Genomic DNA, 22103 nt, shown 5'->3' with positions numbered 1-22103 from the left:
GTCTCAAGTGTATAGCTTCGCAGCTAAATTTATCCACCTGCTCTCTTTTATGCCATTTTTGAGACCTGATAATGAATGGACCGTCCTGGTATATTCTATGAACAGCAAGGAGCACACTCTAACTAGAGCAGAGAGAGAGGGCAGAACAGTTAGGGAGGAAGGACTGGGGGACCAGATGGTATAGGGCCTTTGTAGGGAGTTTGGCTCTTAGATTGAGAGTGATGGGGGAGTCATAGGGCTCATGAAAGAGGAAGGATGTGATCCGAATGACCTTCTAGACTGATAGTTCTGCCTGCCGTGGGGACAGTTGACTATAGTAGGCCAGGGTAGAAGCAGGGTAAGAGGTTATTGTAAGAGGTTATTGCAATAATCCAGGAGAGAGACAATGGTGCTATGAGCATTTTACTAGCGAAAACCTTAAAAATGTACAAAAGTCAAAAGATTAGTATCCATTTCTTAGCTTTCAACAATTACCAGCTTGTGACTAATTTTAATTTCTACCCCTCATAATCCTCTCCCATTATTTCCAATAACAGCTGTTTTGAGATCAAATTGGAAGCTACACAATTCACCTAAAAGTGTAGAATGGTTTTTCATATATTCACAGAGGTTTGCAACCATCATCACTAATTCCAGAACATTTTCATCATCCCAGCAAGAAACTCTGTGCCCTTTCACTATCATCCCTATTCACCTCATCTCCCTTAGTAGCTTCTAAACTACTTTGTGTGTCTAGGGGTTTGCCTATTTTGGACATGCCTTATAAATGGAACCATACACTATGTTGTGGTCTTTTGTGACTCGTTTTTTTTAGCATAGTGTTGGGAGATTTGTTCCTGTTTGTAGCATGTGGCTGTACCAAATTTTGTTTATTCATCAGTTGATGGACATTTGGGTTGTTTCCACTTTTTGGCTGCTTTGAGTAATGCCAATCTGAGCATTATTTGTGGACATGTGTTTTCATTTCTTTTGGGTATGTACTTAGGAGTTTCCCTTATTTGGAGGTGAATTTCAGACATCATATTTCTCTCTGAGAAAGGACTGACTTTTTTGTGGTATTTGGGATTGAACCCAAGGACATTTTACCCCTGAGGTATATATACCCCTAGCCTGACTTTATTTTGAAACAGGATCTTAGCTGTGCATGGTGGCGCACACTTGTAATCCCAGTACTTGGGAGACTGAGACAGGAGGATCACAGGTTTGCAGCCAGCCACAGCTACTTAGTGAGGGACCTCTGCAACTTAGTGAGACCCTCCTTGTTTCCAAATAAAGAATAAAAATAGGGCTTGAGGGTATAGCTCAGAGGTAGAATGCTACTGGGTTCAATCCCCAGTTCAGAAAAACAAACAAACAAACAACAACAACAAACCCCCAGATCTTGCTAAGTTTCTGAGATTGGCCTCAAACTTGCGATCCTCCTATCTCAGCCTCCTGAGAACTGGGATTACAGGCATGTGCTACTGTGTCTGGTTTGAGAAAGGGCTTTAAGAAACACAGCCATAGTACCATTTCCACACCTAAAACAGTGTTATAGAATTTAGGTGTAAGGAGGGGGGTAGAGAAGGAGAGAGAAATGTTAAGGACTCCTAAATTTTTGTCCTGTTGACTGGCAGATGGATTTGCCTTCACCTGATAATAAAGAAAGCTTTGGTTAGAACTGGCTTTTGGAAGGCCAGGCATGGTGGCGCACGCTTGTAATCCCCATGCTTGGGAGGCAGAGACAGGAGGATCATTCAGGTTCGAAGCCAGCCGCACTGGTTTAAGAGACCCTGTTTCAAAAATATGTGTGTGTGTGTGTGTGTGTGTGTGTGTGTGTGTGTGTGTAGCCCAGAGGTAGAAGGGTTTCCAGTACTACCACCAGAAAAAAAAGAACTGGCTTTTGGAGACTGTTAGGAGTTTTAGAGTAGTTTTTCTTTTTTGTGGTGCTGAGGATTGAACCCAGGGCCTTATGCATATGGAGCTAGTACTCTAACATTGAGCCACACCCTCTGCTCTAAGAAGTTAGTTTTGGGAGGACTACTAGATATCCAAGTAGGTATGGTGAGTTTGATATGTTAGTCAGGAGTTCAGGAAGGAGGTCTGTTTTGGGATGTTTGCATTCATCAGCATTCTTGCAGCCATAATCTAAAAATCTGACATAACTTAGAGGAAAGAAGATTTATTTTCTTATGATTTGGGACTCAGTCCATGTGAGGCCAGGGACCACTGATCTCAGGGCATGGCATCAGGAAGTTGAGAGAGGAAGAGCAGATGGGTTCTACTCACATCACGGAGGCCAGAAGCAAGAGAATGAGCAAGGGAGGGGATCCTCAATGCCTCACCCCTGGGGACCACCTCCAGCCTCACCCTACGGACCTACCAGGTAAATCCATTATAATGGATGTATCTGCTTCTGGAATTACGATCCTTATGACTCAGTTACATCAGCTCAAAACATTAATAAATGAGATCTTCAGGGAACATTTTATATCTAACTATAACAGTGTTATTGGCGTTAAGGTTGGGTGTTAAAGCCCTGAGACTGGATAGAATTACTTCAGGAGTGAATGTAGTTAGAAAAGAGAAGAGGTCCCAGGACAGAGCCCTGGGCACTCCAACAGGAAGGGGTGAAACCCAGTGAAAGGGCCTTAACAGGATCAGCCTGTGAGGTAGGAAATGACATCAGGAGAGTAGACTGTTCTGGAAGCCAAGAGAGGAGAGTATATGAAGGAAGAGGGAGGGCTTAGCTGGGTCAGCTGCTGTGGATGGGTCAATGGGATATTAGTGGGACATTGGCAGTGCTAATATTAAAAAAGGCCAAATTTATTCTCAGTGTTAAAATCACACTTTCTCACCTCAGGCCTGCTGCTGGAAACTTGCATTGTGATTGGCCTCCTTCTCTTGGTAGTCAAGTCTTCTTGGGCAGTGTTTAGAAGGGCTTCAGGCTGGTGCTGTCCCACATGTCTATATTGTCTTCTCATACTGCACATTTTCTCACTAATTGGGCTATTTATCACAAATACAGTTGTTCTTTAAAAAGCAGAAGAATGCTGGATTATTTTTCTCCATTACTAAATTGCAAGGATCAGCCTTTTTTTGCTGTCCCAAAGTTCATAGGTGAACACAAGCAGCTCAGCGGTCTCTGTTCTGTTGTCTCAGGCTGACAACCCAGCTCTTTCACTTTTTTTTGTGGTACTGGGAATGAAACCCAGAGGCATTCTACCTCCGAGCTACACCCCGGCCCTATTTTTTTATTCTTTATTTGGAAACAGGGTCTCACTGAGTTGCAAAGGACCTCACTAAGTATCTGAGGCTGTCTACAAACTACGATCCTCCTGTCTCAGCCTCCCAAATGCTGGGATTACAAGCATGTGCCACCACACTTTCTTTCTTTTACTTTATTTAGTTTTTTTGTTTTTTGGTGGTACTGGGGTTCCTGGAAACCCTTCTATCTCCGGGCTACATTCCCAGACCTATTTTTTATATTTTTATTTGGAGACAGGGTCTTTTAAGCCAGCAAGGCTGGCTTTGAACCTGCATAATCCTACTGTCTCTGCCTCCCAAGCGCGGGGATTACAAGCGTGTGCCACCAGGCCGGCTCTATTTAGTTATTATTTTTTTAAATTTGCAACAGGATCTTGCAAAATTGCTGAGGGTCTTGCTAAGCTTCTGGCCTCAAACCCCCAATGTACCTGTCTTAGCCTTCCAAGTACTGGGATTGCAGGTATGTACCACCTCTCCTGACTCCAGCTCATTCTTTCTGATTTCTCATTACATGTTGGACATCAGTGGTCTCTCTTTCACTCTATTTCCCCAGCTCCAGGTAACATCCTCCGGCCTGGCATGGTCTTCTTGATGCTCCTCTTACATGTATGAGTTTCTTGTGTCTGCCTAAAGAAATGACTACAAGTTTGGTGGCTTAAAACAACAAGAATTTAACCTCTCAGTTCTGGAGGCTGGAAGTTCAAAATCAGAGGCCATATTCCCTCTGCGGGCTCTAGAAGAGGATCCTCCCTTGTCCTTTCCAGCTACTGGTAAGTCAGTTGTTCCTTGACTTGTGGTTGCATAACTCATAGTCTCTGCCCCGTCTTCACATGACCTTCTCCCTCTTGTTTCCTCTTGTTTCCCTCTTGTTTCCTCTCCCTTTCTTTCTTTCCTTCTTTCTTTCTCTTTCTTACTCTCTACGTATTTTTTCTTTTTTGTGGTACTGGGAATTAAACTCTGTTATTCTACAGAGCTACATCCTTAGCCCTATTGTTTTATTTTGAATCAGGGTCTTGCTGAGTTGCTGAGGCAGTCCTTGAACCTATGATCCTCCTGTCCCAGCCTCCCAAGTACTGGGATTAAGGCATGTGCTATCACGCCCAGCTCTCTCTTTTATCTCTTCTAAGGACACTTGTTATTGGTGTTAGGGCCCACCTATGTAACCAGGATGAGCTCATGCTGGGAGCTTTAATTTAACTATATCTGCAAAGACTCTTTGTCCAAATAAAGATACAAATTTATAGGTTTCAGGAGTTAGGACATAGGCATATCTTTTGTTTTGGGCCACTCAGCTCACTATACTAGGTGGTAGGCCAGGACTCTCTACTTCTCCTTAGAGGTATATAGAAGGGGTAGGATTCCCAGCACACTGACATTTCCCTTTAGAGATTGAAGGGATTGAACCCAGAGGCATTCTTCCTCCAAGCTACACCCTAGCCTGATTTTATTTCTTATTTGGAAACAGGGTCTCACTAGGTTGCTGAGAACCTCACTGTTGCCAAGGTTGTCCTTGAACCTGTAATCCTTCTGTTTTAGCCTCCTAAATACTGGAATTATAAGCATGTGTCACCATGCCCAGGTTGACATTTCTGTATGTATGTATGTATGTATGTATGTATGTATGTATGTATTTTGCGGTACTGGGGATGGAACCCTAGGGCATTCTACCTTCGAGCTACACCCCAGCCTTACTTTTCTTTCTTTCTTTCTTTCTTTCTTTCTTTCTTTCTTTCTTTCTTTCTTTCTTTCTTTCTTTCTTTCTTTCTTTCTTTCTTTCTTTCTTGGTGGTACTGGGGTTCCTGGAAGCCCTTCTACCTCCGGGCTATACTCCCAGACCTATTTTTACATTTTTATTTGGAAACAGGGTCTCCTAAACCAGCCCGCGCGGCTGGCTTCGAACCTGCGCGATCCTCCTGTCTCTGCCTCCCAAGCGCGGGGATTACAAGCGTGTGCCACCACACCCGGCCTTTATTCTTTATTTTGAAACAGGGTCTCACCAAGTTGCAAAGGGCCTCACTAAGTAGTAGCTGAGGCTGTCCACAAACCGCGATCCTCCCTTCTCAAGCCTCCCAAATGCTGGGATTACAAGCATGCGCCACCATGCCTGGCCCAAACCCCTATTTTAGCATCCCATTACAATTGACAAAGTGGTCATCATTCTGCTGCAAATGTGTGCCCAGACTTTCTGCACAGAGGAAATACCTCATCCTCCTGGGGAAGAGATTTTGTATCTTTTCCTCTGATGCCTGCCTTTCTCTTACAGACATCGACTTGTTGGATGAGTAGGCACCTCTGGAAGAATCAGCAGTGTGAGATGGTGCAGCCCAGTGGCGGCCCGACAGGCGACCAGGACGTGCCGGGTGAAGAGTCTTCTCTAGGAAAGCCAGCCATGCTGCATCTGCACTCAGAGCAGGGCACCCCTGAGACTCTCCATCGTTGTCTGGAGGAGAATCAAGAGCTCCGAGGTGAGGACAGTGGTTAGAGGGAGTAAGAGGGAGTAAGTTAGGAGGTCAAAGCTGGGAAGATCATAGGTTCATGGCCAGCCTTAGCAACTTAGTGAGACACTGTTTCCAAATAAGAAAAATTAGGGCTGGGGTAGAGCACTTGCTTAGCATGTACAAGGCCTCGGATTTGATCCCTAGCACCACAGACACAGTAGGTAAATTTAAAAAAATAAGAAAAAATAAAACAGAGCTGGGGGCATAGCTCAGACGCAGAATGCCTCTGGGTTCAATCTCCTATAACACACACACACACACACACACACACGCACACACGCATGCACACACACACGCGCACACACACGTCCAGCCCTGCTGAGAGGAAGGCTTATTCTCACTTGGATCTTTGTGTTTGACATCTGGGTTGGAGAATTCTCTGTGGTGTGTCTGGCCTTGGCATAAACTGGAGTGTTGTACAGCATCCATGGCCTCGAGCCACCAGAAGCCACTAACACTCTTCCAGATGAGACAACTAACATTGTCCCCAGACATTGCCAAATGTTCCCTGGGTGACATGATTTTCCCCAGGTAAGACCCACTATAGTGAAGCTTTCAGAACAGTAACACCCATGCCCATAGAGCTGGCAGTCAGGTCAGAGGCCTCTGTTCTTTCCCAGGAGAGTGCTCTGTCAAGGGGGACCTGGGGTCGAGTGTGTTACAGGTCAGCTGTACAGGGACCATGGTATGCTATGTAGTGTCCCTGGCTTCCTCCCAGGTCGTGTATTCAGCACTGCAGCTTTACTTGGGTTCCAGCAGCAGGTAGAAGCCTCCAGGCTGTGTACTTTCACCTGCAAAGCTGGACCTGTGCTTAGTAGGTGACATGTGAAACCTCCAGGGGATCCAAAGATGGCTGAGCCTCAAGATGCTCCTGATTGCTGGGCATGGTGGCATACCCCTGTAATCCTGGTACTTGGGAGGTTGAGATAGGAGGATCACAGGTTCAAGGACAGCCTCAGAAACCTACTGAAGAGGCTGTGTTTTAGAATAAAAAGGCTGAGTATGTAGCTCAGAGGTATAATCTGAGCCCCTGAGTTCAATGCCTAGCATCAAAAAATTTGTTTTCTCCTGATTGTGTTTGCAGAGGAGGCTATGAGAGCCAGATGAGAGACAGGGAGGGTATGGCCTTTGCTTGTAGCATATGAGGAGAAACTTAATGGGAGAAGTTGTATTTATGTAGTGTATGATTTCATTTTTGATATGTCTGATGGAGGCACATACCCTGAGATGGGGCAGATGAGAGGGTGACAGGGGCTAGGGAAAGAGAATGCGGAGATACTGCTCATGATTGTGGGTTTCCTTTTGGAGTCCTGGAAATGTTCTGGACTTATATAGTGCTGACCATTATACAACATTATAGATAGACTTCAAACACTGAATTACTATCTCCCTTAACATAACTACAGTGATGGTAGGTGGATTTTTCTTCAATTAAAAGTATAAAAAGAATTTGTACATGGGCTGAGCCTTGGGTAGATTAGCAAGATTTCTATAGGGTGGGGCAGATAGTGCACCCCTCAGCAGGCAGTAGTTAGCTAGTCCAGGGTTTGGGCCGCCAATGACATGAAGCTGCTGCCTGCCCCCATTTTATAGAGCTGTGTAATTGCATGTGGCTGATGGCTTTTGTCATCGTGATGGCTCCTTTACTACCTAGGGGGGGTGAGCCTTGGGTGTATGGGTGTTTTTCCCCTGGTCTTTCTCACTGCCTGACAGTGGCCCATGCTGTCTGGCAGAGTCTGTCAAGAGGAGGACTTGGCTGCTCTTTGAGTTTGTCTTCTACACTTAGTTCCCTGTCTGCTTCTCATGTCACTTTCCTCATTTTGTGACAGATGCTACTGTGTTGAGGGTACAGATTCAGATGTTGAGGATTTGCCCTGTCTGTGCTTTCTGGGCCTCCCAGACTATATTCAACAGGGGCACAGTGAAGTTTGCCCTGGTGGCTGTCCCCGGCCTCCTCCTAGTTTACAGACATATTAGGAACTCATGGTCTCCAAGACAGCAGAGATACAGGCCTGGGAGGTCCAGGATCAAGTGCCCTAGGGCAGGCATGCCATGGACTCACTCACCAAAATACAAATGAATTCCAGAGTCACAAAGAAAGTAGCATTCAACATGTCCTTTTAAGTGAGACCAGGACCAAGTGCCCTAGGGCAGGCATGCCTCAGACTCACTTACCAGATATAAATGAATTCCAGAGTTGCAAGTTGCAAAGAAAGTAGCATTCAACATGTCCTTTTAAGTGAGGATGATATTATTAGTATTGTGGTGCAGAAACTTTGGGTAATTCATTAGGGTAATTGATTTTGGAAGTGTTTGAAGAAATGAAAAACAGTGTATATAAGCCATCCATCTTAGAGAGAGTCTGCCTAGAATTACTAGGAGAGTATTGTGATAGGTGGACCAGTTTCAGGCCTTGGGCCTCATGGGTCTTAAGCTGGTGTGGGCTCAGGCAGGGGCTGGTGGTCCAGGCTGCACAGCTATCAGGATTCCAATTCCCTTTGCTATCTCTTCTGCCACCAGATGCCATCAGGCAGAGCAACCAGATGCTACGGGAGCGCTGTGAGGAGCTGTTGCATTTCCAAGTCAGCCAAAGGGAAGAGAAGGAGTTCCTCATGTGCAAATTCCAGGAGGCCAGAAAGCTGGTGGAGAGACTGAATCTGGAGAAGCTCGACTTAAGGAGACAGAGGGAACAGGCCCTGCAGGAAGTGGATCAACTGAAGAAATGCCAGCAGGTAGCTGACAGGCAGGGCAGGCTCTTTCCCAGTAACTCAGTGCTCTAGCCCCACCTGTATTCTAAAAACTGCAGGGATACTAGCATTTCCATAGGGAGCCTGTGGCCAGAGGTCACTGAGAGTACCAAGGCTTGACGTGCTGGGAGGACTCACGGAACTGTGGGAAACTGTTATACTCTTACGGTTAATTAGCACAAAAGGCTAGCTAGCAGGGGCCAGGAGAGGCCAGGTGTGAACTTCCAGGTGCCTTTCCAGGGACACGCTGCATACTTGCCTCTCCCATCAATGATGTGGGACAGTGTGACAGTGTGTGTGGACTGTTGTCAGCCAGGAAGCTCACTTGGTCCCTGGGCTCCAGGGTTTTTACTGTCAGGTTTGTAGGATGGAGGACCCAAGTTGCTGACCTGGGTTGCTTGGGCCTGGCCACCCAGAGTTCTAGGTGGTGCCATGTGGCCCAAGGCTCCCACCTGTAGCATGGTGTCAGCACTGACTGCCTGGCAGGGCCCTAGGCCCCTGGTAAGCCAGGCCATTCTCCTGTTGTGAGATATTCCTGGGACTTAGAGGCTAGCCTCCAGGAGCCTGGCACAGCCCAGACCTGCCTTTGGAAGGTTCAGGCTGTGGCCCCCAGACCTGTAAATTGGTCTGCGTCTCACTGTCCCCAAAGGACATCATGCTTAAGTCCTTAAGTCTCAGGGCTTTCTGGCTTGGGTGAACCTTAATGATAGTAGTTGGGCAAGGGATGCACTTTCTGGGAGGGGCAAGGTGGGAGAAAGGGTGGGCAGGACCTGCTGAAGCCAGGCTTGGGCACTGGAAGAAAGGTGTATTCTCTGGGGCTAAGGAGCCAGTGTGCCTCACTGTTGACAGTGCCTGGCTCAAGGCATTTGTTTTCCATTTGGGGAGTTTCTGTGTGAGTTTGCTATGGCTGCTGAAACAAAGTACCATACACTGAGGATTTAAATAGCACCCATATCGTACCCCAGTTCTAGAAGCCACAGGTTGGAGATCAAGGCATGGGCAGGTTTGGTTCTTTCTGAGGGCTGTGAGGGAGAATCATTCCAGGCCCCTCTTCCATCATCTGGCGGCTCCCAGCAATCCTTGGTGCTCCATGGCTGGCAGCTGCATTTCTCTAGTCTTTGCCTCCGTCATTATGTGGATTCCTCCATGTTGTTTTCTTCTCTTTTTATAAGGACTCTAGCATGGTGGCACATGCCTGTCATCCCAGAATTAGGGAAGCTGAGACAGGAAGAATGCAGGTTTGAGGCCAGACTCAGCAACTTAGGCCCTGATTCAAAATAAAATAGGGGATAGGGGCATAGCTCAGAGGTAGAACGCCCTTGGGTTTAATTCCCAGTACCCTCCACCAAAAATTATGTATAAGGATACCAGTATTAAGTGTAAACAAAGGTGGACATTCATTAAAGCTGTAACTTTAATGACTTTAGTAACTACTGATGGTAAGGGAAAGAGCCGAGCTCCATGCTGATCTGCAGAGGTGACTGGGTATTTTAAAGGAGAATTGGGTTGGGGGTTAGGCTCAGTGGCAGAGAACATGCTTAGTATGCACAAGGCCCAGAGTTTGATCCCTAGCACTGAAAGGGAGGGAGAGAGAGAGAAGAGAGGATGAGGATGAGAATGAATGAATTAGGGAGTAAGGCAGAGGAAAGAGCTCAAATGAAAAATGACAGAGTGTCAGTGTCCATGTGATGAGGCTAGCATGTCTGTAAGCTGGCAGGTATTAAAGTTAGGATTCTCCTTCAAAGGAGACTAGGATACTGAGGTTCTGTCCTTCCTAATGATTTCATTTCAAAGGAATAGCTCTCAAGGCCCTGAGCCAGATACTGCCAGGCTGTAGGAAGTACACAGATATATCTCATGGACAGAGGAAGGATTCATAATTGACAGTCCTTTTCATAAGTGTTCCAAAAAAGATCAAGGGCCTGTGTCAGCTGTATTAGCTAGAATAGATAATTCCTTTTTTGTGGTCCTAGGGATTGAACTCTAAGGCACTCTATCTTTTAGCTTCATCCCTCAGCCGGTTTTTTTTTTTTTTTTTTTTTTTTTTGGTACTGGGGATGGAACCCAGGGACATTCTACCTCAGAGCTACACCTCAGCTTGATTTTTTAATTGTTTATTTTGAAAAAGGGTCTTACTATGTTGCAAAGGGCTTCACTAAGTAGCTGAGGCTGTCTGAACCTGTGATCCTCCTGTCTCAGTCTCCCAAAGTACTGGGATTACAAGTATGTGTTACCATGCCCAGCATCCCCGGGCCCTTTATATTTTTTATTTTGTGATAGATTCTCACTAAGATGCTGAGGCTGGCCTTAAACTTGCCATCTTCCTGCCTTAGCCTCTCAAGTCACTGGTATCATGTCCATAGCCCTGTTGTGCCAGGGCAGTAGTGTAGGTTGTGGACAGGCCAAAGTTAATGCCCAAAGACAGCATGTGAGGCATATGATTTATTGAAGGCATGTTGAGGGCATGAGAGATCAGTGACTGCTCTGAGAAGAGTTCCATGTACCTCCAGCCCTCAACGTGCCTTCAATCTCCCAGTGGCAGTTGGCTGGACAAGTAACACGTATTCTTTCTATAGTGCCCTCAGTTTGGCCCTGGTCACCACTGAGAGGGTTTTGTATGTTAGGCTGCAGAAGCAGTGACATCATCCACACCAGTTTACCTAGTTTGTTTGTCTGACCAGCATCTCATGGAGCAACTGTCCTGGCATACTTCAAAAGTAGCTTTCTGCTGGACATGATGGCGCACGCTTGTAATCCCAGCGCTTGGAAGGCAGAGACAGGAGGATCGTACAGGTTTGAAGCCAGCCTCAGCTACTTAGGCTCTCAGCAACTTAGTGATACCCTGTTTCCAAATAAAGTATAAAATAGGTCTGGGATTATAGCCTGGAGGTAGAAAAGCCCCTGGGTTTCACCTTCAGTACCACACAAAAAAGTAGCTTTCGCTGGGCGTGTTGGTGCACGCTTGTATCCCCGCACTTGGGAGGCGGAGACAGGAGGATCGCGCACATTCGAAGCCAGCCTTGCTGGCTTAAGAGACCCTGTTTCCAAATAAAAATATAAAATAAGTCTGGGAGTGTAGCCTGGAGGTAGAAGGGTTTCCAGGAACCCCAGTACCATAAAAAAAAAATAGCTTTCTATAGATGACAGCACCTTGACCTAGTACCCAGTGTGCAGAAGATAAAGTCAGTGGCCTTCAAGATAATATGTTTGTATCTAAACTTTCTGGCCAAGCCTTGATTTCATTATTTCCTTAAATTGGATAGGTTTTAGGAATAAAGATAGGGAACTTAGGAACTTTTTTTAATGTTTTAAGTCAGCTTTTTCATCACTGTGACCAAAATACCCAACAAGAATAACATAGAGGAGGAAAGTTTTACTCAGGCTCGTGGTTTCAGAGATTCAGTCCATGGTCAACAAGCTCCAAGGCAGAAACATCATGTGGGAGGTGTGGCAGAGAAAAAGCTGCTCAATTCATGGTGGCAAGAAGCAAAGGGAGAGTAAGAGAAGGGTATCAGGGACAGATAGGTGTCCCAAGGCCATGCCAACGGTGACCCATCTCCTCCAGTCATGTACTGCCTCTGAACTTTGCTGCACTGGGGACATGCTCTCCACATATGAGCTTTTGGGGGGGCAATCCAAACCCAAAGCCCAACATTTACCACTCCCTTTCCTTTGTGGAGGATCATTGGGTGTGCTGTGCTGCCACTGCATCCTCCCCAGACCAGACAGTCTTGTAAGACTTCAGTGTTTCCATATAGAAACTGGGAAGCAGCTTGGGCATGCCAGGAGCATAGATAGCTGTAGGATGCAAGAAGCCAAATGTTTAGCCAGGTTTCTCTTTTTGAGGTACTGGAGAGTGAATCCAGGGCCTCTCGTTTGCTAGGCAAGTATTCTACTACTGAGCTACGTCCCTAGCCCCCCCCCCTTTTTTCTGGTACTGGGGGTGGAATCCGGGGGGCTTTCTACCTCCGGGCTATCCTCCCAGACCTATTTTATACTTTATTTGGTAACAGGGTCTCACTAAGTTGCTGAGAGCCTCGCTAAGTAGCTGAGACTGGCTTTGAACCTGTGTGATCTTCTTGTCTCTGCCTCCCAAGCACTGGGATTACATGCGTGTGCCATCTGGCTTCCCCAGCCCTTTTTATTTTACTTTTTAATTTTGAGACAGGGTGTCACCCAGTTATTCATTCTGGCTTTGAACTTGTGGTCCCCCTGCCTCAATTTCTCAAGTAGTGTTAAGTCTCTTAATATAGGGGTTTGAATTGAGTGTTTCTGCAATTCTCAGTATTAAAAAAGATTCAGTTTCCACTCTTGTTTTGAGACTTCTCACCTCCTGGTGTCCCCCTGGCCTAGGGACAAGGCTGTGTATTATGTTGCTGTCTTTAAGTCTCACCTCCTTTTGCATTGAACCTCCAAGAAGCTAAGATGAATTCCTTTCTGGGCCACAGCTGCATAGCCTCCAGCTATAGCCATTGTGGTCTGGATATCCGGGCAGTGGCTGAGCTGTCAGAAGCTACACAAGACTATAGGCATCTCTATGCTCCTGCATTCCTTTGGGATCTCATGTCACCCCATCTGTAGGGTTGAGGAGGGGGAGCCTGAAGCATGAATTCTTGGAACTTGACCCCTTTCCATGGCCTCCATTTCCTTGCTGGGTTTGGGCAGCTGTCGGAGCTGAAGGATGAGATGGCCCTGTGAAGCAGGGGTGGAAGGAGACTGGGAAATGTATGTCAGCTAGTGTGAAGGTCAAGGTGAGCCACTGGGTCAGGTGGCCATTTGGCTTCTGAGGCCCTGAGGCATCTGGATTTGGGGGTGCTGAGGGAAGGGTACACATGCCTCAATTGCTTGCAGGGTGCCCTGGGGCCTGGGGATGCTAGGAGTGGGCAGCTGGTGAGGAAGCAGCACTGACAGGAAGTATCCTTTTCTCCTGCAGCAGATGGCCGAGGACAAGGCCTCTGTGAAAGCCCAGGTGACTTCCTTGCTGGGGGAGCTCCAGGAGAGCCAGAGTCGTTTGGAGGTGGCCACCAAGGAACGGCAGGCTTTGGAGGCCAGGTGAGGAGGGTGGAAAGTCAGTCCTGGAGGCCATTTCCAGGTTTTCAAATGAGGTGTATAGAGTACTCCAGGGCTTCTTCTCTCAGTGGGTGGTCTGGCTTTTAGGGCAGGGTTGGGAGAGCTCTGGACTGGGTCTCAGTTGTTGCTTCTGTGACTCTTTGCTGGATTTTGGGTTATTTCCCTAGGAGGCATTTCCAGGGCTTCCAAGAGTATACTGTGATGGGTGATTTTCTGCCAGCTCTCCTAGCCCCCGAATGCAGCTGGCCTCCTGGCTGAAGTTTATCACGAGATGAGCATGTGGTGAGATCCAGCAGTACATGAGCCCTGGGTGAAGACTGGAGGGTCCCACCTGAGGTTCTCCTGGCCCCGATGTGGGACACAGAGAGAAATGATTTTCATGAGGCCCATTTATGTCCAGGGACACCTACTAATGAATGACTCTGTCCAAGTTTCAGCTAGGGGATGTTCACATTGGTACCCTCTGCAGGCCTATACCAGAATGCCTCACTCCTGGAAGAAAAGTGGGTGCTCACCTTAGTCTGCATTGTTCATACAAACAGTACAGGGAAGGGACCACCCTTGTTGGCAGGGAAAGTGTCATAGCAGTGCAGGGAACCTGCACCAGCCGAGGGCTGACCTTGCAAGCTTGCAGCCTCTCAAGCTAGCCAGTCACTTGTTTCTGCAAAGGAGGTTTGGTCACTGTAAGTGGGATTACTGTGTTAAAAGACAGGGATGCTAGCTCTTCCTACCCACCTCCTTCTGGAAACAGGAGGTCTGTCACTCACCTGGACCGGGGATTAAAGGGGACTGGAAAGCCTCGACATGCTGCTGCTTTATACCCTCAATCTTTTGAAAACAGAAACTGTCCAATTTATGCTCACACTGTTCTGCTTCTGTCCTCCAGGCATACGGGTTCAGGTGACAGGTGGCCCTAGCCCTGTTAGCACAGTAGGTCATCGCGGTGCATGTGGGGTAGTTGTCAGGGGTGCCTTCCTCCAGAAGAGCAGGCTCAGAGAGAAGGGGGGCCAAGGCAGAAGGGGAGAGGACTCTACAATCCAGGCCTTCCTTATTGGATTTGGGGTGACCTACAGCCGGAGGCCACCTCTGGGCCACATGGAAGCACCCACAGTGGCTTCTGCAGTAGGGGCTGTGCAAGGCCTTGGGGCAGCAGGATAAGAAGGCTGGAGCCTGGCAACTGAAAAGTAAGGGAGCTATGGAGTGCTGTGGGCCTGGATCAGGACATTTGGGGGTTATGGGGTGATCCAGCTGAGACCACCTGAGCTGTCATAATGACAAAGATAGAGAAATTCTGTCTCTGCCAGGGCCCTTGATGTCATATCTTATTCCTGAAGTTCCTATGCCTCAGGCATGGGAACTGACTGAACCCGCAAGCAGAGCTTGAGTTGAGCCCCATCTCTTTCTTTCTTTTTTTTCAGTACTGGGGATGGAACCCAGGGGTATTCTACCTCCAAGCTACATTGCTGGTCCTATATTTTAGTCTTTTTATTATTTATTTATTTATTTATTTACTTATTTATTTTTGCAGGTCTGGGAATGGAACCCAGGGGCATTCTACCTCCAAGCTACACCCCTGCCCTATTTTTTATTCTTTATTTTGAAACAGGGTCTCACTAAGTTGCGGAGGGCCTCACTAAGTAGCTGAGGCCGTCCACAATTTGTGATCCTCCGGTCTCAGCCTCCTGAATGCTGGGATTACAAGCATGCCCCACAATGCCCAGCTAGTCTTTTTATTTTTTGAATCAGGGTCTCACTGAGTTGCGAAGGGCCTCACTAAGTAGCTGAGGCTGCCCATGAGCTGCGATCATCTGGTCTCCGCCTCCCAAATGCTGAGATTACAATTGTGTGTCACCATGCCTGGCTCCCATCTGTTCTTGAGCTCAGTGCTCACATGTCCAAGTGGGCAGTCTCCTTGCTGCTTCAAGAAAAGCCTTTCCTGACACCTCTCCACTAAGGTCCTAGCACCTTCCTGGGGACTTCTCTTACCTGGTCCCGGCAGTGAGCTTGGGATGCAGGTACCCCATCCTTTTCTCAGTCCACTTCCTTCTCTTGCTTCCAGGTCCCCTTGCCATCTGTACTTGGTAGCCTTCTAGGTGTTGCTCTGCCCTGGAGTAAATACATTTCAGGTGGAGCTTTTTATCTTCTGTGTTCTACCTGGCTCTGCATTTTTACCTGTATTTGGTGGTAGTGCCTCCCTTCTGCCACCCAGCATCAGCCTGAGGTCACAGGATGTTCAGAACCCAACACCTTCCCCACAGTGCCTTGCTTGCAGTTCCCTCAGTGTGTCCTCTGTCCTCTGTGCCAGGGTTCGGGCTACCAGTGAGCAGGTCAGGCAGCTGGAAAGTGAGCAGGAGGCGCTGCAGCAGCAGCACAGCGTGCAAGTGGACCAGCTGCGCATGCAGAGCCAGAGTGTGGAGGCTGCGCTACGCATGGAGCGCCAGGCTGCCTCGGAGGAGAAGTGAGTTGGTGGGAACGGCAGTGCTGGGGGATACAGTGCCTTCTAGGAAGCCCTTGTAGGGACTTGCTGTGGGTGAGGGCTGGCTCTTTAACCTTGCTAATAGTAGAGTGGACCATTCTCATACCTAAATAATTTGACTTAAGAGTATTATCTCTGATCCAGTTTATGTTCATATTTCACTGTGTGTCCTTGCACATGTTCTTGTTAGCCCTTCTTCTGGCATCTGGCCAGGATCCCAAATTCCTTTCCTTGGCCTTTTGAGTCTTCTTTAATCTAGACCAGATTCTCTGTCTTTCTGTGCTTTTCAAGAAGTTGACATTTTTGGAGAGTACAGAACAATTCCATTTTATTACAGACGTTTTACTTTCTTTTTGGTGCTGGGGATGGAACCCAGGGCCTTGCACACTCCAGGCAAGTGCTCTGCCAATAAACTACACCCCACCCCTTATTATAAACATTTTAAATTGTTGTCTTTAAGAAAATGTTATGAACTATTTTGCAACCAAGTCAGTGGTAGCGACAGCTCTTCTTTGCAGGCGGAAGCTGGCCCAGTTGCAGGTGGCCTATCATCAGCTCTTCCAAGACTATGACAACCACATCAAGAACAGCATGGTGAGCAGTGAGCGCAAGCGAGTGAGTATGGCCAGCCCTGGCTGTCTTCCTTTCCTGAGTCCCCAGAGACAGGGAAGAGCACAGTTCTTGAGACCTGATGGGATTGGCTTTTGGAGGGATACTTGACTTGCCTAGAATTTTTTCAGGGCTGCAGCTGTGACAGTTGAGGGAAGGCCCTGAGGAGATGAGGTTCATCAGCAACCCTGGAATGGGCTGGGCTAAGGTCTTGGGATGCTCTTTTCACAGGGCTATGGACACACTTGTCTCCATGGCCATTCCCTCCTGTCAGCCATCACCAGGGTTTTCCCTAAGCCTTAGGAAGCCCCAGTAGCCTTTTTATCCCAGCATGGAAGGGTGGCTTAAACCCGGTCCAGTTTCTAGCATTTTAAGAAGGGCATTGTTGATCATGAATGTACCCAGAGGAGATTTATAAGGATTAAGTCTGAAACCAGGTCACAGGAGGAATAGTTACAAAAATGGCTACTTAATCTCCAGAGGAAAGTCTTGGCAGAGTGTGTGCATGCTTTTGTGTGGTGTGTATGTGGGGGTGGTGTGTTTGTGTGTGATGAGCAGACTTTTGACCAGGTGGCAGAGTGGAAGGACCAATGGTTTGAGGCTCAGCTGTGCACGTGGTGGGCCTGCAGTCGTTAGAGTGCATTGGACCTGCTCACTGCAGATTGGGTGACCTCTGTCTTTGCAGGGCTGGAAGATTCTGTGAAGGGAATGATTGCCCACGTGGGAGATGATCTCAGAGATCCACCCAGTCCTGAGATCCTTATATGTTCTAGAAAAACCCTCAGCATTTCTGCCCTCTGCGGTTGTACTGGGATGGAGCCTCCCCCTGCACACATTGAGATCTTGTGATTGACCTTGAAGCCAAGGGGCTGGTAGTGCCCCACCTTTGGCTAGACAGGGCCCCCTTTTGTCCCTCTCAGTTCTCACTCAGAGCAGTGGCTTGCCCAGGAGGCTCTGTCAACCCTCTTGCCCTTCTCTAGGGAATGCAGCTGGAGGACCTCAGGCAGCAGCTCCAACAGGCAGAAGAGGCCCTGGTGGCCAAGCAGGAAGTGATTGACAAGCTGAAGGAGGAGGCTGAGCAGCACAAGATTGTAATGGAGACTGTGCCTGTCCTGAAGGCCCAGGTAAGGGCTCTTCTCTGTGGTCTGCATATGATGTGAGCAGCCTGGCCCACCCTGGCCCAGGGATCTGTGCTTCTTCAGCACTGTTTTGCCGTGGCCACCTATAGGCTGCCCCAATTACTGGCATTGTTCCTTGACCTCTTGGTACCCTTAAGGTCATTGCTCCCTCCATGCTGCTGGGGGTTCCTAGAGGTCAGGAGAGGGCTTTGCTTTGTTCTCCTGGGGCCTGCCATAGAGTTGGGCATGTCCCTCTCTTGGGTTTGCTAGGCGGATATCTACAAGGCGGACTTCCAGGCTGAGAGGCAGGCCCGGGAGAAGCTGGCTGAAAAGAAGGAGCTTCTGCAGGAGCAGTTGGAGCAGCTTCAGCGGGAGTACAACAAACTGAAGGCCAGCTGCCAGGAGTCAGCCAGGTGGGCCTCTGAGAGTGTGCTTGCTCTAGGCAGTGACCAGCAGGAACTGTGGGAGAATGATGGCTCCTGGCTTTTAGATTGGTTCCCTGCACTCCTCTCTCCTCTGTCTCTGCCCTGTTCTTCCCATGGCCTTTCCTGCTGGTTTAGCTAGGAGTGCTGCAGAAATGCATGCATTGATTGGATGGTTTCTGTTTTCAAAGGATTGAGGATATGAGGAAGCGGCATGTTGAGGCCTCGCAGCCACCTTTAGCCCCTGCCCCAGGTGAGTGAGGGTGCCTTCTGCTTCCAGGAAGAGGTGGCTGGGGAGGGCAGGGTACTGTGCCATCCCCCATTAGTAGCCCACCCCTGCCTGGAATCGTGGGGAGAATGTGTGGCTTCTGGTCACACAGGGATAGCAACCCTTGTTGTTAGATCTAACTGTTCCATCAGGTCTCGGCACCTCACCATCTCTCCCTGCCCTTCAGTTTGTACCTGGTTTGTACACCAGATCCACTAACTGGCACCTGTTCTCTTTTCTCAGCTCATCCCTCCTTTCACCTGCCCCTGCCCAACCAGAGGAGGAGCCCTCCTGAGGAGCCACCTGACTTCTGTTGTCCCAAATGCCAGTATCAGGCTCCTGATATGGACACCCTACAGATCCACGTTATGGAGTGTATCGAATAGGGCCAGTGGATGCCAGGCTGGTTGCCTGTAGATGGTGTGTGTAGGACAATGCAATCAATGTGTTTTTCTCTCCCACCTGCCTAGTCCACAATTAAGGCTTGGTGCCAAAGAGTGGACTGGAGCTAGCTGCAGGGTCTGCCAGTCCACCTCTTTCTGAGTAGACAGAGCCTGAGTCAGGCCTGATGTTCTGTTCTTTTCCTTCCATTCTATTTCCCTGAACTGCTTGACTCTGGTACCTAGTCCCTTCCTCTTCTCCCACCCCCTAAGAGGCTAGAATGGAGGCCAGGAGCTCTAAGGGAGAAGCCTGTCCCCAGGCAGTGCTGGGTGCCATTCTACCTTCTGTTGGCTTCTGACTTGCCTGTCCTGAGCTCCAGGCTTTCCCCCTGGGCCATGTGGCACTCTACTTTGCAGCTGTACCACAGTGTTAGCCATTTGCCACTGATGGACATTTAGGTTGTTTCCAGTCTTTGTGCAGTGAGAATATTGTGTACTAATCAAGTGTGCCTTTGGGACAGATGCTTAGAAACACACAGGGATGGGGTGGGCAGACCTTTGGATTCTGTCATATGCTAGGTATGCTGTTTTCGCTGAAGGGAGCTGTAATTATCTTCTGAAGGGTATGGGCCCTTTGCAATTTCTGTTTTGTGCAATTATTTTTCCATTTTACCAGTTTTATTAGGTTGTTATTTTTGTTGCTTTTTTTTTTTTAAGGATTGAACCCAGGGGCATTCTACCTCCAAGCTACACTCCCAGCCCCGTTTTATTTTTATTTGGAAAACAGGGTCTTGCTAGGTTGCTGAGAGTCTCAGTACTTGCTGAGACTGTCCTTGAGCCGGTGATCTTCCTGTCTTAGGATGACAGGCCTGTGCCACTATGCCAGGCTGTTCCTTGTTTTTTTAGAAGCTCTTTTGTCATTAGCTAGATAAGCACTTGCCAGTGACAGGAAGTATAAAGATCTTTTCCCACTTTGGTTTTTTTTTTTTTTTTTTTTTTTTTTTTTTGGTGGTACTGGGGTTCCTGGAAGCTGGAAGCCCTTCTACCTCCGGGCTACACTCCCAGATCTACACTCCCAGATCTATTTTATATTTTTGAAACAGGGTCTCTTACGCAAGCGCGGCTGGCTTTGAACCTGTGCGATCCTCCTGTCTCTGCCTCCCAAGTGTGGGGATTACAAGTGTGCTCCACCACGCCTGGCCCACTTTGGTTTACTAAGGATTTTTGGCCTTAAATAATTTTTTTTATCTTTATATAGTTACATTTATCCATTTCCCTCTTTCACTGCTTTGGGTTTGGAGGTTGGAGGATGCTTTACACATTTATATTTTCTTTTTTTGTGGTACTGGGGATGGAATCCAGGGGCATTCTACCTCCAAGTGACACCCCAGACCTACTTTTTTATTCTTATTTTGAAACAGGGTCTCAGTGAGTTGAAAAGAGCCTCACTGAGTAGCTGAGGCTGTTCATGAACCTTGATCCTCCCGTCTCAGCCTCCCAAATGCTGAAATACCACGCCTGGTTTGGTATTTTCTTTTTCTAATACCCAAGTGTGCTCTTGTCTTTGCCAAGTATATTATCTACCACATAGTGAGCAGTGGTGGCCATGGTTATTCACTTTTCAGAAGTTTGTGATCCCATACCCTACACCGGCCCCAAATGCCCTGGCCTTGTGAATGGAAACCAGTTGGCAATGATCGGCAGATAGGAACAAGGGACTCTTTACTTTTTTTTTTTTTGGTGGTACTGGGTATGGAACCCAGGGGCTTTCTACCTCTAGGCTACACTCCCAGACCTATTTTATATTTTTTAAATTTGGAAACAGGGTCTCTTAAGCCAGCGAGGCTGGCTTCGAACCTGCATGATCCTCCTGTCTCAGCCTCCCAAGTGCGGGGATTACAAGCGTGCGCCACCACGCCAGGCTTCTTCACTTGTTTTGCAAGTTTCTAGACATTTCCTAGGAGAACAAAACCATAATCATTAATCTTGTAATTCTAAGAAAGGAAAAGAAGTTGGAATTTAGGAAGAGTGCAGCTCGTGCACATCACTGGCTTCTCAGGCTCAAGCCTCCTTCTTGCCCTCCTCCAAGTTCCCTTGCTTAGAAATGGGATGCTGGGAATCCAAACCTGGGCTTTGTCATAGGCTGCCTGCTATTTGATAGTGAAAGAGTTGACTAGAAGTAAGATATAAGACCCTTTAAAATAAGTCTGAGCTAGCCGGGCGTGGTGGCGCATGCTTGTAATCCCCGCGCTTGGGAGGCAGAGACAGGAGGATCGCGCAGGTTCGAAGCCAGCCGCACTGGTTTAAGTAGACCCTGTTTCCAAAATATAAAATAGGTCTGGGAGTGTAGCCCGGAGGTAGAAGGGCTTCCAGGAAACCCAGCCACAAAAAAATAAATAAATTAAAATAAAATAAGTCTGAGCTGGGGGCTTTCTCAGCATCTATGGGAGCCAGAGAGTAACTTTTCCATTTCCTAAAGGGGAAATGTTAAAAGCGCAGACAGATTCTCTGCTCACAGGCACTGCATTTAAATTCTAATCCTGTAATTTTTATTTGGGGGCACTATTGATTTTGTTTCCATTTGGGATGGTGCATGAGTTTCCGGTGGCTGCTGTAACAAATAACCACAAACTTGGTGGCATGAAACAACAACAAAAAAATCATTCTTTGATGTCTTGGAAGCCTGCAGCCTGAAGTCCAGTTGTTTTTTCTGAAGCTGCTTGTGCTTGCTGGCATGTAGACCCATTGCTCTGATCTCTGCCTCTGTGTCACATGGCCTCCTTTTCCTTTGTGTTTTCTGTCTCTTACAAGGACACCAGATATTAGATGTGGGATCCCCTTGGATTACCCAGGATGATCTCATCTTCACATCCCTACCTTCACACCTTCCAAGACAGTTTTCCCATATAAAGTCATGTTCAGAAATTCTGGGCTTTCAGACCCGCACATATCCTTTTGGGGCCATCCAACTCAGTATGGTCACATGTGATTCCGAGCCTAAAATTAGGGCCAATACAGCTCAAAGGCAGGTGATATAAGAACTGCAAGTGTGCTAGCAGGATTTGGTTCCCAGGATGGCTTCCAGGCTGCAGAGTTCAGTGTAGGGCAGGTGTGGTGACATCATGTTTCCAGGTAGATGCTGCTGCCTGGGCTAGTGGACATGGGTGGGAGAGGCAGGTGTAAGGTAGGTTGCAGTAGGACAGAGCTCTTGGACCACCTATGCCATGTGTACAGGTGGTTACAGGGCATGTAAGGGTGGCTTTTGTGAT

General features: G+C 47.8%; 1 protein-coding gene across 7 annotated transcripts; it reads left to right on the top strand.

Moving 5' to 3' along the window:
- Positions 1 to 5524: 5524 nt before the first annotated feature.
- On the top strand, positions 5525 to 18840 carry IKBKG (inhibitor of nuclear factor kappa B kinase regulatory subunit gamma; the record flags this gene model as incomplete). 7 transcript variants are annotated; one of them, XM_080719125.1, is made up of 9 exons in its annotated part: positions 5525 to 5711; positions 8265 to 8476; positions 13428 to 13543; positions 15867 to 16019; positions 16556 to 16631; positions 17627 to 17770; positions 18035 to 18177; positions 18378 to 18439; positions 18698 to 18840. In XM_080719125.1, 9 exons carry the CDS (start codon positions 5525 to 5527, stop codon positions 18838 to 18840), a joined length of 1236 nt encoding a protein of 411 aa, XP_080575251.1. The 7 variants fall into 7 exon arrangements, with proteins under 7 accessions (XP_080575251.1, XP_080575249.1, XP_080575250.1 ...); XM_080719123.1 differs by having other exon boundaries at positions 16556 to 16652; XM_080719124.1 differs by having other exon boundaries at positions 13425 to 13543.
- Positions 18841 to 22103: the final 3263 nt, after the last annotated feature.

This window comes from Muscardinus avellanarius (genome assembly GCF_963383645.1).
Source record: "Muscardinus avellanarius genome assembly, chromosome: X".
Classification (NCBI taxonomy): Eukaryota; Metazoa; Chordata; class Mammalia; order Rodentia; family Gliridae; genus Muscardinus; species Muscardinus avellanarius.
Note: the sequence above shows the minus strand (reverse complement) of the source record. Positions and strands in the feature narration are given on the sequence as shown.